This window comes from Rhipicephalus microplus, chromosome 4 (assembly GCF_043290135.1).
Source record: "Rhipicephalus microplus isolate Deutch F79 chromosome 4, USDA_Rmic, whole genome shotgun sequence".
In the NCBI taxonomy this organism is placed as follows: Eukaryota; Metazoa; Arthropoda; class Arachnida; order Ixodida; family Ixodidae; genus Rhipicephalus; species Rhipicephalus microplus.
The window spans coordinates 63,037,817-63,051,858 of NC_134703.1; the positions used below are offsets into that span (position 1 = coordinate 63,037,817).

The following is a 14,042-nucleotide window of genomic DNA, read 5'->3' on the forward strand; positions in this document are numbered from 1 at the left end:
TTGGAGATCTTAGAAAAGGCAGCAGTGCGTGTGCTGCTTCTCGTATGACCCACAGTCACGGGTCAGCGCAATAAGAGGGCACTTATTCGTCAGTCATTTTTCTTTCTTTTTTTTTTTTCTGGATAGTGCAGACTCGCACTCATCGCCACGAGAGCTTATTCTTGCTCCCGTCCATTTACACTCAGCCACACTCCCTCACGTTTCGTATTCTTACTTTCACGAACACTCATCGGCACTCACTCATGTTTCGATTCTCTCACGCACACACTACACTCATGCATACACTCATCCTGCCATTCACACTCACACTCAAGTCCATTAACAATTGATTGCACTCATGCTGTACCCCCTTAGACTCGCACCCTTTGTCATTCACTCGTACCCACATCTGTTAAATGAGCGTGAGTGAGTGTGCTGAACTATGCAGTGAAGACCTCCAGGTCTTGTTTCTAATCCCGCATCACAGAGCAGTGTTTCACAGCGCTTCCCAGTTACCTACCACATTAAGTCTGCGAAGTGAAGCACGCACCCAGAGCAAGGTTACCCAAGCGCATGCAGGCTTTGCCTGTGGACGCCACTCAGGCATGCCTCTAGCGCAGGTACTTCTGGATGAGCAGTTGCAGGGTGCGGTTGGGCAGCACCATGGTGTGCTCCAGGGGCTCGTTTGTCATGGGACTGGTGTCCTTCCCACTCTCCAGCCAGCGGATGATGGCCGTCCGCTCGTAACTGTAACCGTCTGCACAGCAGAGACCACAGAATGCCACACTCTAGAAAGAAGGCAACCTAACGACTTTAAACTGTCGCACACACATCTCTCTCCATACACATCCACCGACTTCAGCGAGTGAATGAGGGAAGAAACAGGAGCTCAAGGAGTGCCGACACAAAATTTTAATATTTTTGACAGGCTGCTTTGAATAAAAACACGGCTGTCCAGAAGTCTAAAATCAGTGCACTTGGGAATGCCTTCAATATATTTTTATTACCGCTACCTTAACACAACACTTTTGGTTGTTGGGGAGGCTTCACAGTGACGGGTCAACACAGGTCTGAGGTCACAGAAAGACTGCAACTCACCAAACATTAGCACCAGCTCTGTCATTGTCCGTCACACGTGGTTCATATAAACAACGATGAGTAAATAGTTGTCCAGCAACTCCAACAGTGACTTTTGCAATTTAGGCTGCATATAAGACAAAGACTTTGCAAACCCTGTGAACTGTGTTTACAGGCCACAATAATTCCCATTGCAGTGGGGCTGGCTTGCAGATGCTGGATGACTAGAACATTAAAATAGAAGTGAAACATCTTTTACATTTGTGTGGCTCGGTGTGAAGAGCATTGACAACACACATTACGTAAACGAGACATGTCCCTTCTGGGATGCCTCAAAATCACGTCTGTGATCTTTTAAGAACACCTTAGTGAAAAACAAAAATGAATGGGCATTGGAAATGCATGATGAGCGAAGGCAAGATAACTACTGGTCATTAAAAGTAAAAGACTGGATTCCAAGAGAAGGCAAACGGGCAAGGGAGAGACAGAAAGTTGGGCGAGCAGATGAGATTAAGAAACTATAGAAACTTTATATGTGAAAGGCAAAGGTGCTATTTCCTAGTAATAGTAATCCTATTTCCTAGTAATAGTAATCAGTCAATTTTTTTCTTATGGAAGAATGACATTGTTACGAGGCAATGTTACAGCAGAACGAAATTTTGCCAGCATTTTCACTGTGATGATTTTTCTTGTAGGCTCTTTGCGGTGCTGGTCGCCTATGCGACGCTTTCGCGTCTTGTCCTGTAGTATTGCCGAGCAGGCAAGGCCTGAACAGGGGCCCTATAATAGTACATCAGTTGTTCATGCTTTTATGCTGCTGTAACTTTTTATGAAGTTACGGATGGGAACGAGCAAACTGTTTATAGACGGGTCAAAGCATTTACTGCTTCTGGAAAATGTCTTCGAAAAGGATACGCCATCACCGCTGCTCTGTCGAAGCTGTTGTGAGCCGATGAGTGTGACGAATAGTTTCTGATATTTAAGTTTTCCCGCACTGAAAGGTAAAAAATTATTTCCGCTTTAGTTTATGATAAACCTGATCGGCCTTGCTTATGGTAACTTGGAGTCATAGCGGCAGCTTGCAAAGTGGCCACGAATAAAGCAGTGGACTCGAGCTCAGTAGGAAGCTCAGCTTTTAAGCTTGCCCACAACTTGACCCACCGGACCAGGGAGAAGATTAAATGCCGTGGTTTTTCGCACTATGGAAGCTTAGTTAAAAATCGGGCTAGTTGGTTTTTACTCAACTTGAATTTTCCTTTAAAGCTCAAAATACATCTCGGACAGCCATTAAGCACACGCGTGCAGCGCTGCTTATTTCTCTCTATTCACCTGTCTCTCAGCAAGTATAAGTTCACAGAGATGTATACGCTCACAAACTACTAAGCATAATCCATCTCACCAGCTGCTACTTGTAGACGCTGCTTGTGTTATTGGCAGCTAGCCTACTTGAACTACATATACAAGACGCTCTCCGGCTTCGTGACGTCATACAACAAGCAGGCGATTTTGAGGCACACAGAAAGTTTGAAATGCCAAAGAATCAATGGCAAACAATATGCCGTATTGAAAATAGTTTATGCTCTTATTTTTTACATGGTCGTGAATAAGTGGTCATTACACCATGAGCCATTTCCGCGTCATTAGCCTCGGGTAACAAGCTGGTGCTGTGTGCATGACAGAGACCGTTTACACCAATATTCGCTCAAGGTTTCCTATAGGCTGCTTTGTGCAGCTTTTTTGCCTGGTTTCCTTGCAACCTTGTTGCGCAATAAACTCAATTCAGTTCAATAAACAGCTAACGACTATTTCGAAACGAAGCAACGAGGGATAGTTTAACGTTATAATCACCAACATTTTCTTCTTTCAAAGAAAAATTTTTACACCTTTTGTATTGGTGTATTTATGTAGGTGCCTGGGGCCTTTCAAAAAATTTTGATACAAATACAATGAATGTAAACAATGAATTGCCCCCCTAACACCACAAATTATACATATTTAAAGAAAAAGGTTGAGAAGTTGATAAAAAGGTCATAAAAGTAATATAACCATATCAATATTATTATTTGCATGCTCCAGATACAGTATTCAGACTATTAGCAAATAAGCCAAATCATAATACACGCATGCCTGAATATATGCAAGAAAGTGTGATACTTATGACATATTGTAGCAGCAATCACTCCCTGAAAAAAAACATGCTTGATCCCTCTGTGAGAGAAGTTGGCATGTAACACGAAAGTAAAACACGCCTTTACAGGGGTAATTAAATGCTTACTGTACATTTATAAAGGAGAGTTTGCCGAATGTATGTTTAGGTGTTTGGCAGCTATAGCCCCGTTCAACCTAGATGTACCCTCATTAACGCTTGGTACATCCCCATCCTGACAACATCCATGATAAACTTATTAAGCTATTGTAGTATTTGTATATGTTAACGGCCAAAGCATGATCAGACAAAGAGGCACGATAACAAGATAGTCAGATTCCCTGTCGCATATTGGATATATATATATCGAGTGAGGTAAGTTAGCCCCCTCCACTCGCAAAAGAGTTGGTTTTAACACCAACTCTTTTAAAACCACTGTTTTCATTATACAAATAATTTCTGACAAGAAAGGATAGAAAAATATCTGACTCAGTTTGGGTTGACCACTCGCAAGAGGAAACTTAAGACACAACACAGACAGGCACAGTCGGACAAATCTTTAGCTATTGTGCACGAGTAGCAGTTTTTTCTGAGTACCTTTGCCATAAGACTGAACTAAGGACCAGTGTATGCTCACAAAGCAAATGTCTACGAAGCAATTTTTTGTAACCACGTGCCATAATATGGCGCTGACAGACAAAAAAGTGGCCGCCACACACAATAGCTAAACTTTTGACCGACTGTAGAGGCATGGACAAATGAAAGGTGAACAATTCATTACAGAGCAGAACAGCCTCTGCAAGTAATAATTAGAAAGTGCCGTCTCATACTGGTAATTATGTGCTTGAAAAAACTTCTTTGGGCATCACACCAAACATGCAAATCCAGATAATGCTAACATTACAAGTACTGGCAAAACACAAAAGAAAGAAGGCATTTTGGCTAGCCCTGTTTTTTTTTTCATTGTGGATGACAGTACATATAATATGAAAAGAGAAGACAAAAAGACTGATACAAAGAATATTAATAGGACAACAGACATATGAGTGCACTTATAATTTTCAATCATACTGCAACAAAAGAAACATCGCGCTCACTGTCACGTAACACTATGCATATCTTCGAAAGCTCCCCTTCAAGAAGGTTTCAAATAAGTTTTTTATGTTTATTTTTATGCCACACCACATTGAGTTTTTTCAATTTACACGTCTGGGACGGCTCTGAGTGGCCCCCGACACCGGTGCCGCATTCATTTTTCTCTGTGATCAACCGAAAAGTCTACCAACTTGTCCGGGACCAGTGGGCTGGCAGCTGGCAGACGACAGCGCGGTGCGCATGACAATGCACCACGGGTGCGGCCACCTTAAGTTAGACAGTGGAAATTTTCAACGCGCTCTTGCTCTCTCATTGCTTTTGTGTTCACTTCTTACACGTTTCCAGATTTTGCATTTTTTGCACACCCAGTTCTTGTTGTCCGTGTACTGAGCCACGTCGGGCCTGCTACTGAAGATCGGCCAAACACGCGAGATGTTCACCAGGTGAAAGGGTGGTGGAACGCCCATGCGCTCAATGAAAATAAGAGTAATTCACGATCTAACCACTGTTGAGGTCGAAATAGGTGACCGGTAATATGGGCAATCACAGGAAACTGTGGGATACGACGGCTTCCGGAATACGACCACGCGGGTTAGCAGCAGCACACGCACATTTTTGTACCACTCCATTAAAAAAGCACCTCTCGGTGCAATGTCAGTGCTTTAGAAGTTGTTTTTTTTTTGCTAACCGTGATTGTGACGATGACAAGCTACAAAAGTCATGAATGGTAGGGAAACTTCTTTATCACACTAAAATGATCTGCAATTCTTTTATGCTACTCGGGGGTACTGTCAGTTTGGCTAGCAGATCAGTCGATACAGAAGACTTTTCATTGTAAGATACGTTACTGCACATAAAAAATCACCATTTTGAAGATCTGAGGGAATGGGGATGACTGTAGCAGTGTGCTAAGAATTTATTTCGGGATCGCTGCTTCGGCCGACATCGTCGGTCAATCGGCATAAAGCGCAGCACTTATTGAGCGCGTTGAGATATCTTTTTTTTTTCTAGCCTTCAGCACGCTATAAGTTGCATTTCTTAGTCGAAGCCAGATGCTTATTTGAACGCTGATCTTGGTCAAGCAGCGCGGCACGACGGCACCTAAACAATACAAACAGACATAGACGGCGCCGAATAATCGAAATGCGGCGCTTGTTCAATGCACCTGTTCCTTTGTGTGCCGTCCTGCCGCTCAGTTTGACCAAGATAAATGCAAATGGACTCGTCCAGCGCTTCGTGTAAACTTACTCTTGAGTGAAGCTTTCGTGTTTTTTTGTCATATATATGGGTGCAATGGCCGGCGCTCATCTCGTAAGGCAGGTAGATTTCGGCCGCGCGTTCCCAATATTTTTACAAGGTTTCGGCTGACGGTAACAGGGCGTAGTGGGACATACCCAAAAAGGGCGCCTGAGAATGAAAGTGAAGAGGCTGACGTTGTTGGTGATATGTGTTGTGGCTGCGGACTGTCTACTGTCATTTCCACATAACAATAACTTTGCTAGGCGCGCCTGCGCAACAAGTTATTCCTCGATATAATATTTGCAGCAAATTCATGCGCAAGCTTTTTATTAATGCAGAATACACATGTACCTATGATAAAATGGTCTTCGCACACTCTGGCTTCAATGTTCGGTACTAAAAGGCTACCTGTCGCTGTGGCTCTCTTCACAGCCGCAGCCCACCTAATTTTTTTTTCTTCATTCCATGGAAATCGATACCTGCGGTTGCCTTTCACGCTCGAATTGGATTAGCCAATGGCCGAACAACCGAACATAGTTTATCAGAAGGAATATAAACAGGCGACCGCGCGTGCGAATCCTGAATAATCTGAGGCCTGCGGCGGAGCGGTTCACCATCGTCTACTCTTCTCGAACCGGAAGCTGGCAGCAGACGGTGTATCCCACAATCCCTCGCTCTTTTACTGGTCACCCATTGGGTCAGCGTCGTGACCGGTGTCACAACCATGAATCAAGAAAATGGCGTAGCAGGCGCCAGAGCGGACACGGCCAGAATGAAGAGCGCAGATGGCTCGAGGCTGCTCGGGCTGGCTCGGGACTTCTAGATCACGTGTAATGTGACGTAGTCACCTATGAGCCGAGGTGCCAGTGACTGGTCCGCGACTTGGTAAATCGAAGAAGCTCATTGATTAGGTCAGTTCTCATCTGATTACAGCAGCTAAGCAGCACTTGGCTCTGTCAGTAGGTGGGAAAGAGACCACTTGTGAACAACTGATTGCTGATGGCACCTGCCTCAGCTGATGGCACCCGTCTCAAACATGCCATGGTGGCCTAGCAGCCATGGTGCCCAACTGCTCCACCAAAGGGCACAGGGTCGAATTCCTGTTGCAGCGGCCATTCGATGGAGACAAAACGCCAGAGGCTCATGTACTTGAATTCAGTTGCACACTAAAGAATCCCAAGTGGTGTAAATTTTTGAAGCCCTTCACTATGGCGTTTCTCACAACTGCATTGTGGTTTTGAGACTTAAAACCCCAACAGTTATTGTCATCATCAGATGACCTGCTTTCCACAGTTCACAAACGAGCAAATACTTCCCAAGCACTCACCTGCGGCCACAACAGGATCGCGCATGGGCTCCTGGGTGATGGGGCAGAAGAGCTCCTCGGGAAGGGCGGCGTCGTCCTCCCCGGCTGGAGGCAAGTGCCGCCACAGGGGGTGCTTCAAGGCCTGCACCTCGCGCAGCAGGCGAGCACGGGTGCCCAGGGCGTCCACATGCAGGGCATTGCTCAGCCCCTCGTGGGTCAGGTGCAGTAGCTCCTGGCCATCGATGGCGTGCTCTTCAAAGGTGGCCCGGTGCTGCCCAAGGCCCAGGCCCTCCAGCCATTCGCCCACCTGGTTCACCGACCAGCGGCCCACTGCGGCCACCCCGACGCCCTCCTTGGGAACCGGTGGCTGCTGTGGGGACAGGGGCTTTGGTTTCTCGCCCTGACCTTCCTCCTGCTGAGAATGCGAATGAGGCATTGTTCTCAATAAAAAAGTTCACCTCCAAACTCGACAAGTTGTCTTTTTGTCCACTTTCATTTCTGTTTCCTTGTTACCTCCATCTCTCTGTAAAATAAAAAGCTAATTGCCTCCTATGCTCTTCCTGAGTTTTCAGTTTGTTGGCTTCATGCCAACAGAGATTGAAAGACCACCTCTAGTCAACAGCTAAAGAAGATATAGTTAGTGTTAACTTGACTTTTGAGACCAAGTCATTCATAGTGCGATCAGAAGGAATGTTAGCATACTTATAGTGTGCATGTGTGCACATCAATCTCATGCCGTGCCAACAGTAGAGGGTAATGCAGTGCCATTTTTTAGCTACCATGATAATTGCGAAAATGAAAAATGGATTTCAAGGTTTTACTTGCCAAAATTTATATGATAATAAAGAAGAGTCCCGATTCAATTCTGCCACCAAGGGTTTCTTAATCTGCACCCAAATCTAAGTATGCTTAGGTATTCTTGCATTCTGTCCCCACTGAAATTAGGTCTCCATGGCTTGTAGTCAAACTTGTGTCCTCAAGCATAGCATTGATGGTGCATCCATAGCACAGCCGAATCTCATTAATTCAAACGCAGTTAATTCAAACTCATGCTGTGGTCCTGTCAAAGTTATGTGTATTCAAATGGGCAAAAACGCCCTGTAATTCAAACATGCAAGCACTTGCGGCAGTTAATTCTAACATACCGCGCTCTGGAAATGCACTCAGCGCCACGCCCAATCCCGCAGCGACACCTCCGATACTTCAACGCTGCGCATGAAGAAGGAAAAGAAGAAAAAGAAAAGGCTGCGGCGGAATGTTTGCTCTTTCTCAAATGTCAATCTGCGACGCGCCTGTGCCACGCTTCTCCTTTTAATGCCCCTGCCATGTAGAGACCCTTCTCCTTTCAACACTGCGCGCGAAGAGAGAGAAAAAAAAAAGAAGAAAGCTGTCGCGGTGTGTTGGCTTTCTCTCTAATGCTGATGTGCAACGCGCCGGTGCCACGCTTCCTGCTTTCCTGTCCCCGGCACGTAGAGACCCTTGTTCTTTCAATGCTGGGTGCGAAGAGAGCAAAAAAAGAAAAAAAAAAGCTATCGTGGAGTGTTGGTTCTCTCTCAAATGCTGATCTGCTTCTTTCCGCGTGGAGACGCTCCTCCTTTCTCGTCATGTGTTGGCCACACTGCGGCTGCAGCGCAGAGGGTGGCTATCATAGCACAATCGCCTTGAGAGTGTAATGGCCCTGTACTTAGCCACGCCAGAGAACCGCACGCTAATTCTCTTACCAGGTGAATGCTGTAGCCGAAGTTGAAACGCTTTTCAAAGTTGATTGATTAACTGCAAGGCAAGCGTGTGCAGATGCACATCACCGATTACTTTTTTAATGACGAATGTCCTGTAATGTCTGAATAAATGTAAGTATTCTGAAGCTTTCCACTCATGTGTTAGCTCAATGCAGATGTGCCACTGCATGGTGAGCCCTCTGTTCAATAAGCTTTCATTAATTCTAACTTCTTATATTTCGAACGAATTTTCAAGCCCCTTGGAGTTCGAATTATAGAGATTCGTCTGTACTTGCATCCCTAATGACCAACGTTGCATTCCTAATGACCCTTCTGAATTTTTGTGCAAGCTAGGCACACATGGCAAGGGGGGACGGACTGCAACAGTGGCACCGATGCACCTTGAGAAAATGTATGATTGCAAGTACAATACCAGAGATGCTACCTTGTCACCATCAACAGTGGTTGATAAAGAACGTTCTTGTGTATGCAGGGACAACTGCTTTCCTAGGCAGCATTTAAGTAGCTAAGGCTCACCATTTCCACCGGCAGACAAGAATAACTGTTAAGGGTACAGTACAAGAAGCTTATAAAGGTAAGTACTCAAGTTGGGGGTTCCAGTCCGACGTTGCCTTGTTTCGACCACTACATTGCAAGCGTCCATGTTTACGCGAACCTTTATTTTGTTCCAATCCTTTTTCCAACATGTATCTCAGCACACACATCATCCATGAGCAGTGGTCTAATCACTATTCCTGAGCTCCATTTCAGCAATCCAATCTGCCTCGAAAAAAAGAGCTACGTAAGTCTTCTTGCAAAAGCCCATAAAAGTACCTTACAAATTAGAAATCGTTAGCTTCTTTGAAAGCATGCTGACCTGCTACCATAAAGTTGATCGTAATTTCAAGTTAACAAAGACAAACTTCGCCCATCTACCAAGTCTACCTGGCGGCATGCAGGAACACTTACCGTCGTGCCCTCAACTTGTGTCCAAATAACCACGGTACGATCATTAGAGCCCGTGGCCAGGAACTCGCCATCGCTTGAGAAGGCACAGCAGGGCACGTAGCGAGTATGCTTGGTAAGCCGCTGCAGCTGCTCTCCAGTGCCCTGCAGATACAAGCACCAAAGGGTGAACTTGTTCATACATAGGGGCCACACTGTGTGACCTGAAAGATTTACAATGCAAAATAAAAAGAGAATAAGACAGTGAAGCGTGCATGTGCACTGTCTAGCACATGTTCTTTGGCTGGAGTGATGCTTCGTGACAAGAGGTGTTTATTTACATTTTGTGGTTTTATGATCCTGAACCATTAAACATTTATGGGCGTGGCACGATGACAAACTCTGGCCTCCTATTGACAACCTGGGGTTCTTTAATGTGAACCTAAATCTAAGCTCATCATTATAATTGCTTTTTGTCCTCAGCAAAATGTGCCCGCCATAGCTGTGAATCGAAGTGGCATTCTTGTGCTTAGCAGACACACCATTAGGCCACCAAAGAACGCTTCAAAACCACATTTTTCAGATATGAGAGACAACAAGGTATAAATTGAAAGTACGCTAATGTTGCCTTGCACCTAAAGAGATGGCTGTCACTGTCACTTGTTGACATGATTATTGTGACTGTGGAATCGTACTGCTTGTCCCTAATGCCTAGGAGCTTCCTCCTGTTGACTGTGCTTAGCTCCTTGCTATGAATAAAGGGCTATTTATCTGTCTGGTGTATACAAAAGATAAGTATATTTGCCTACACATTTATGCATTCCCAAAAGTGCAGTTAGCGGAGTGATGCATGTTTAAGCTTGTATTGAGGGTATGTACACAGTGTAGATAAGCTATTTGTTCTGCCAGCTTACCACATCCCAGAGTATGGTGGTCTTGTCACCGGCACTGCATACAAAAGCGAGAACTGTAAACATGCAACAGCAGCCCACAACATGAGCACACACAGAAGCCATTACGCACCTGGAGGCTAGCATTTGACCGCCAGGTGCAAAACGGCAGCACATAACATTTCCCGAGTGGCCCTCGAAGACCCACTGGGACCAGAGGCTGCAGCGGTGCGCCATGCGCACCTGCCACACGCGCACGAGGTCATCGTTGCCACAGGACGCAAGCAGGTAGCTGCTCTCGAGCGTGCCCTGTGCAAGACTGGCCTCGAACTGAGGGCTAAAGTGGCAGCCAGTGGCACCCAGGTCATGGGCCTCAGATCGTGTCAGCAGGCAGCTGCCATGACCGTAGCGCGCATCCCAGATGCGCAGGTCTCCAGCGGACGACGCAGAAGCCAGCAGCGCACCATCGGGGGAAAAGCTGCATGCAGTAACCAGAGCGCCGTGGCCTCCAAGGGATCGTACCAGCGAGCGAGTAGCCACGTCCCACAACACCAGCGTCTCGTCATCTCCTCCAGTGGCCAGCAATGCACCCGATGGGGAAAAGCTGCAGCAGCGCAAGGCCGCCTCGCTTGGATGCTGTAGCTGGCCCAGCACTTCGCCGCTCTGCATATTTAAATGCAAGAGATGAAGTTGGGCCATGTTGGTTAGTTATCGCTCAGGTGGAATACATAGAGCAAAGCCAAACACAAGACAAGATGATGATGGGACGAGTGCTGACTGTCAACAAACCTTCATCGCATATTCTGCATAAATTTTAGCGCAGTATCTGAAAACTGTGAAAGAATGAAAAATACAGGTTACAGAGAAAATGAGAAAGACACTTCTCCAGATCAGCCTGCGTTTTTTGAAGAACGGATGTAGTGTGTAAGGTCAGGGCCGTAACTATGGGAAGCTCAGGGGGTTCTGACACCCCCGAGATTTTCTTGTTTTAACTGTCCGTGTGACACTGAAGTATTTACACTAGTTCACATCGACCATCTGTTGTCAAGGTTGCCGTTCCATGCGTAACGACAAACTTCGATCGTAACAAGGCAGAAGACAGACAACTAGTAGCCCATGTTTGCTTGCTTGCTTTATCCTTCCTTGTGACTCTTACCCACTAAGGGGTGCACGTTAAAGAACTCCAGGTGTTCGAAATTTCCAGAGCCCTCCACTAGGACGTCTCTCATAATCATATGGTGGTTTTGGGAAGTTAAACCCTACATATCAATCATATCAATTACCCACTAAGGGGGATTGGCAAGGAAGCCGGCGGTTAATGTAAGCCAGTACCTTAGGATTATCCAGGCTAGGGAACTATGTAGTAAACCATGGAGTGCATTTCCTCATTGTCATCCACTTTCTGAACGGACTATTGTTTTTTATCGCCATGGAAACAGTTCAACAAGGGATATCGTTGAAGTGCGCGAAAGAGCTCGAGCAGCTGACAGGGCGCGAGTATTTCGCAAGTAGAATAATAATAAAAAAAGAACTTCAGGTCATGCATGGCACTTTTCTTTCTTTCCGAGTCTGTACTTCTATTTTGTAGTTTCAGGTTTGTACAAAGTTCGCCCTCGATCGTCCCGTCGTCTTATCTGTTCGGTTCTGTGTTATGTATTTTGCTGAAAATGTTTTAACGGGACGGCAAGCATGCGCGATAAGTCAAACACCACGAAACGATGAAACCCAGGTCGAGAACCCATGCAACGCACTCACCTGAACGTTCCATATGAACACGCTCCCATCGATGGAGCACGACGCGAGTGCCGTGCCCAGCGGCGAGAACTGCACCGCGTTAACGCCGTATTTGTGGCCGACCAGAGGGGACGCGGACGACTCCGTGAAGGAGCCCGCCTCGTAAAGCCAAAGTCGCACCGTCTTGTCATTCGAGCAGGTGGCCAAAGTGGTGCCCGAGAAGTCGCAGCCCGTCACGTCGCCGGCATGCGACTCCACCGCTTGCCGGAGTTTCCACTCGCGGGTCGCCATTTGCGCCTTGTCAAGCTAGTGTTTGATTCCTACAATCGCTGCCATGGGTACCAAAAACAAGAATGCTCTCCCTGTCGGCAGATCGCTGTTTTGCGTTTCGCACCCTCTGCCCGCCAACATCGATTCGCACTGGCGCCACATACTCGAGTATGTCAGTTGTTGGCTTCAGAAGGTGTGGCCGTAGGACAGTAGTACGCGGGCGCATGCAGGCGAAAACGTCGATTTCCGCGCATTTTTGTTTTTACCGAGAGGGACTGTCGCGCGCGGCGCTCCAGAGAGGGTTCCTTGTTGCTCTGAGTTTTAAGAACAATAGAGGACAAGCTAGCACTGGTTACGCGCTAGACATTTCACGGGAGAACTTCTCAGCTCATCGCTACCATCGCGCGCTTGCGACCGCTGACGTCGCCCGCGTCGCCGCAGAGGGCCGAGGCGCGCGTGTAGCATTTGGTCTGCTTCAGCATAAAGAAAGTGGTTTCAGTTTGGTCCGAGTGCAAATAGACTCTCGCGCCAGATTTGAATACACAACCGCTTTGATCAAGGAAAATAAGTATTTCATATCATATCGCACCAGCGCGATTTGTCGAAGGTGCTACCAGTTTGGTACACGAGTACCTGGTTCGATTACGGTATCCCTCCGTGAAGTGCGCCGCGAAGTCTACATTTCCCTCATCTCGGCTAGCACGCACATCGAGTTTTCACAATGGCTTATCCTTTAGTTAGAATGGAATGTTAAGTTCCACACAGTATGCACCAATATTCGGGCGGGTTGGGCGTCCGATGTTCCAGGCGAGAGTAGGCGAATTCATAAAGTTTCGTGAAATGTTTGTCGATACATAAGTATCGGGGAGACTACAACTGCTGCCATCGGACAGTGGTTTGAATTTTGAGGGATTGAATACATACCTTAAACATACAGCTGCAGCTTTAAAACTATATAAAAAATATATCGCAAGAAAATGGAGTATCATCTGTGCCGTTGGTTCAAGACCACAAGTGGTGTGCCATATGTTACCTCAGCAATAACGAGTCCAGTTACGCAGAGCAACACGAACATGTTCGCTTCAATGCCACGTTTTCTTCCTCCATATACACCACTGTTGCGACACATACACTACGTATGCCTAAGGTCCCCATCGACGTTCAGATGAAACATTCAGTGGGGTTGGTGGCAGCCAGATGCAACTGAGCAGCCACCTTCAGTGCTAAGCTTAACTTTGATTCCTGTACATCGCCACATACCTTGCTCAGTAAATTCACCATTATCCTAACAGTAAACCTACTTGAAGTATCAGGTGACGGATCCTCCGGTGGTGGTGATCTTGAGAATTTTGGTTCCTAAGATACGTTCAACAGTCCCCTAAATCTAATGCAAGCCAAAGTTACGGAAAGGACGATTTGGCCACAGACACATTTCCTTTTTCTTAGCATGTTCCTTTCGATGTTCAATTCTTGTTTCCACAGAACCAGGTCCACGAGTCCATTGGGTCACTATAGCCCTGTAGCATTTGTGCGGTGATGCAGTTAACAGTTTAACTGAGCTGAATGTGTTTCGCCAATGTCTCCTTTCCAGTAGTGGGCTGTTTTAGACCATCTATGACTGCCCTCACCACAATTTGCGCTAG

The 14,042-nt window shown here is 46.3% G+C and overlaps 1 protein-coding gene across 2 annotated transcripts; it reads right to left on the reverse strand.

Annotated features, from left to right (window-relative positions):
* Window positions 1–96: 96 nt before the first annotated feature.
* On the reverse strand, window positions 97–12,828 carry LOC119172702 (WD repeat, SAM and U-box domain-containing protein 1-like). Of its 2 annotated transcripts, none has more exons than XM_075892885.1 (6): window positions 12,151–12,828; window positions 10,529–11,058; window positions 10,420–10,453; window positions 9,530–9,670; window positions 6,864–7,254; window positions 97–736 (listed from the first exon to the last, which is right to left on the reverse strand). In XM_075892885.1, the coding sequence occupies exons 1-6, from the start codon at window positions 12,418–12,420 to the stop codon at window positions 591–593; spliced, it is 1,512 nt and encodes a 503-aa protein (XP_075749000.1). In that variant the 5' UTR covers window positions 12,421–12,828; the 3' UTR covers window positions 97–590. The 2 variants fall into 2 exon arrangements, with proteins under 2 accessions (XP_075749000.1, XP_075748999.1); XM_075892884.1 differs by having other exon boundaries at window positions 6,864–7,257.
* Window positions 12,829–14,042: the final 1,214 nt, after the last annotated feature.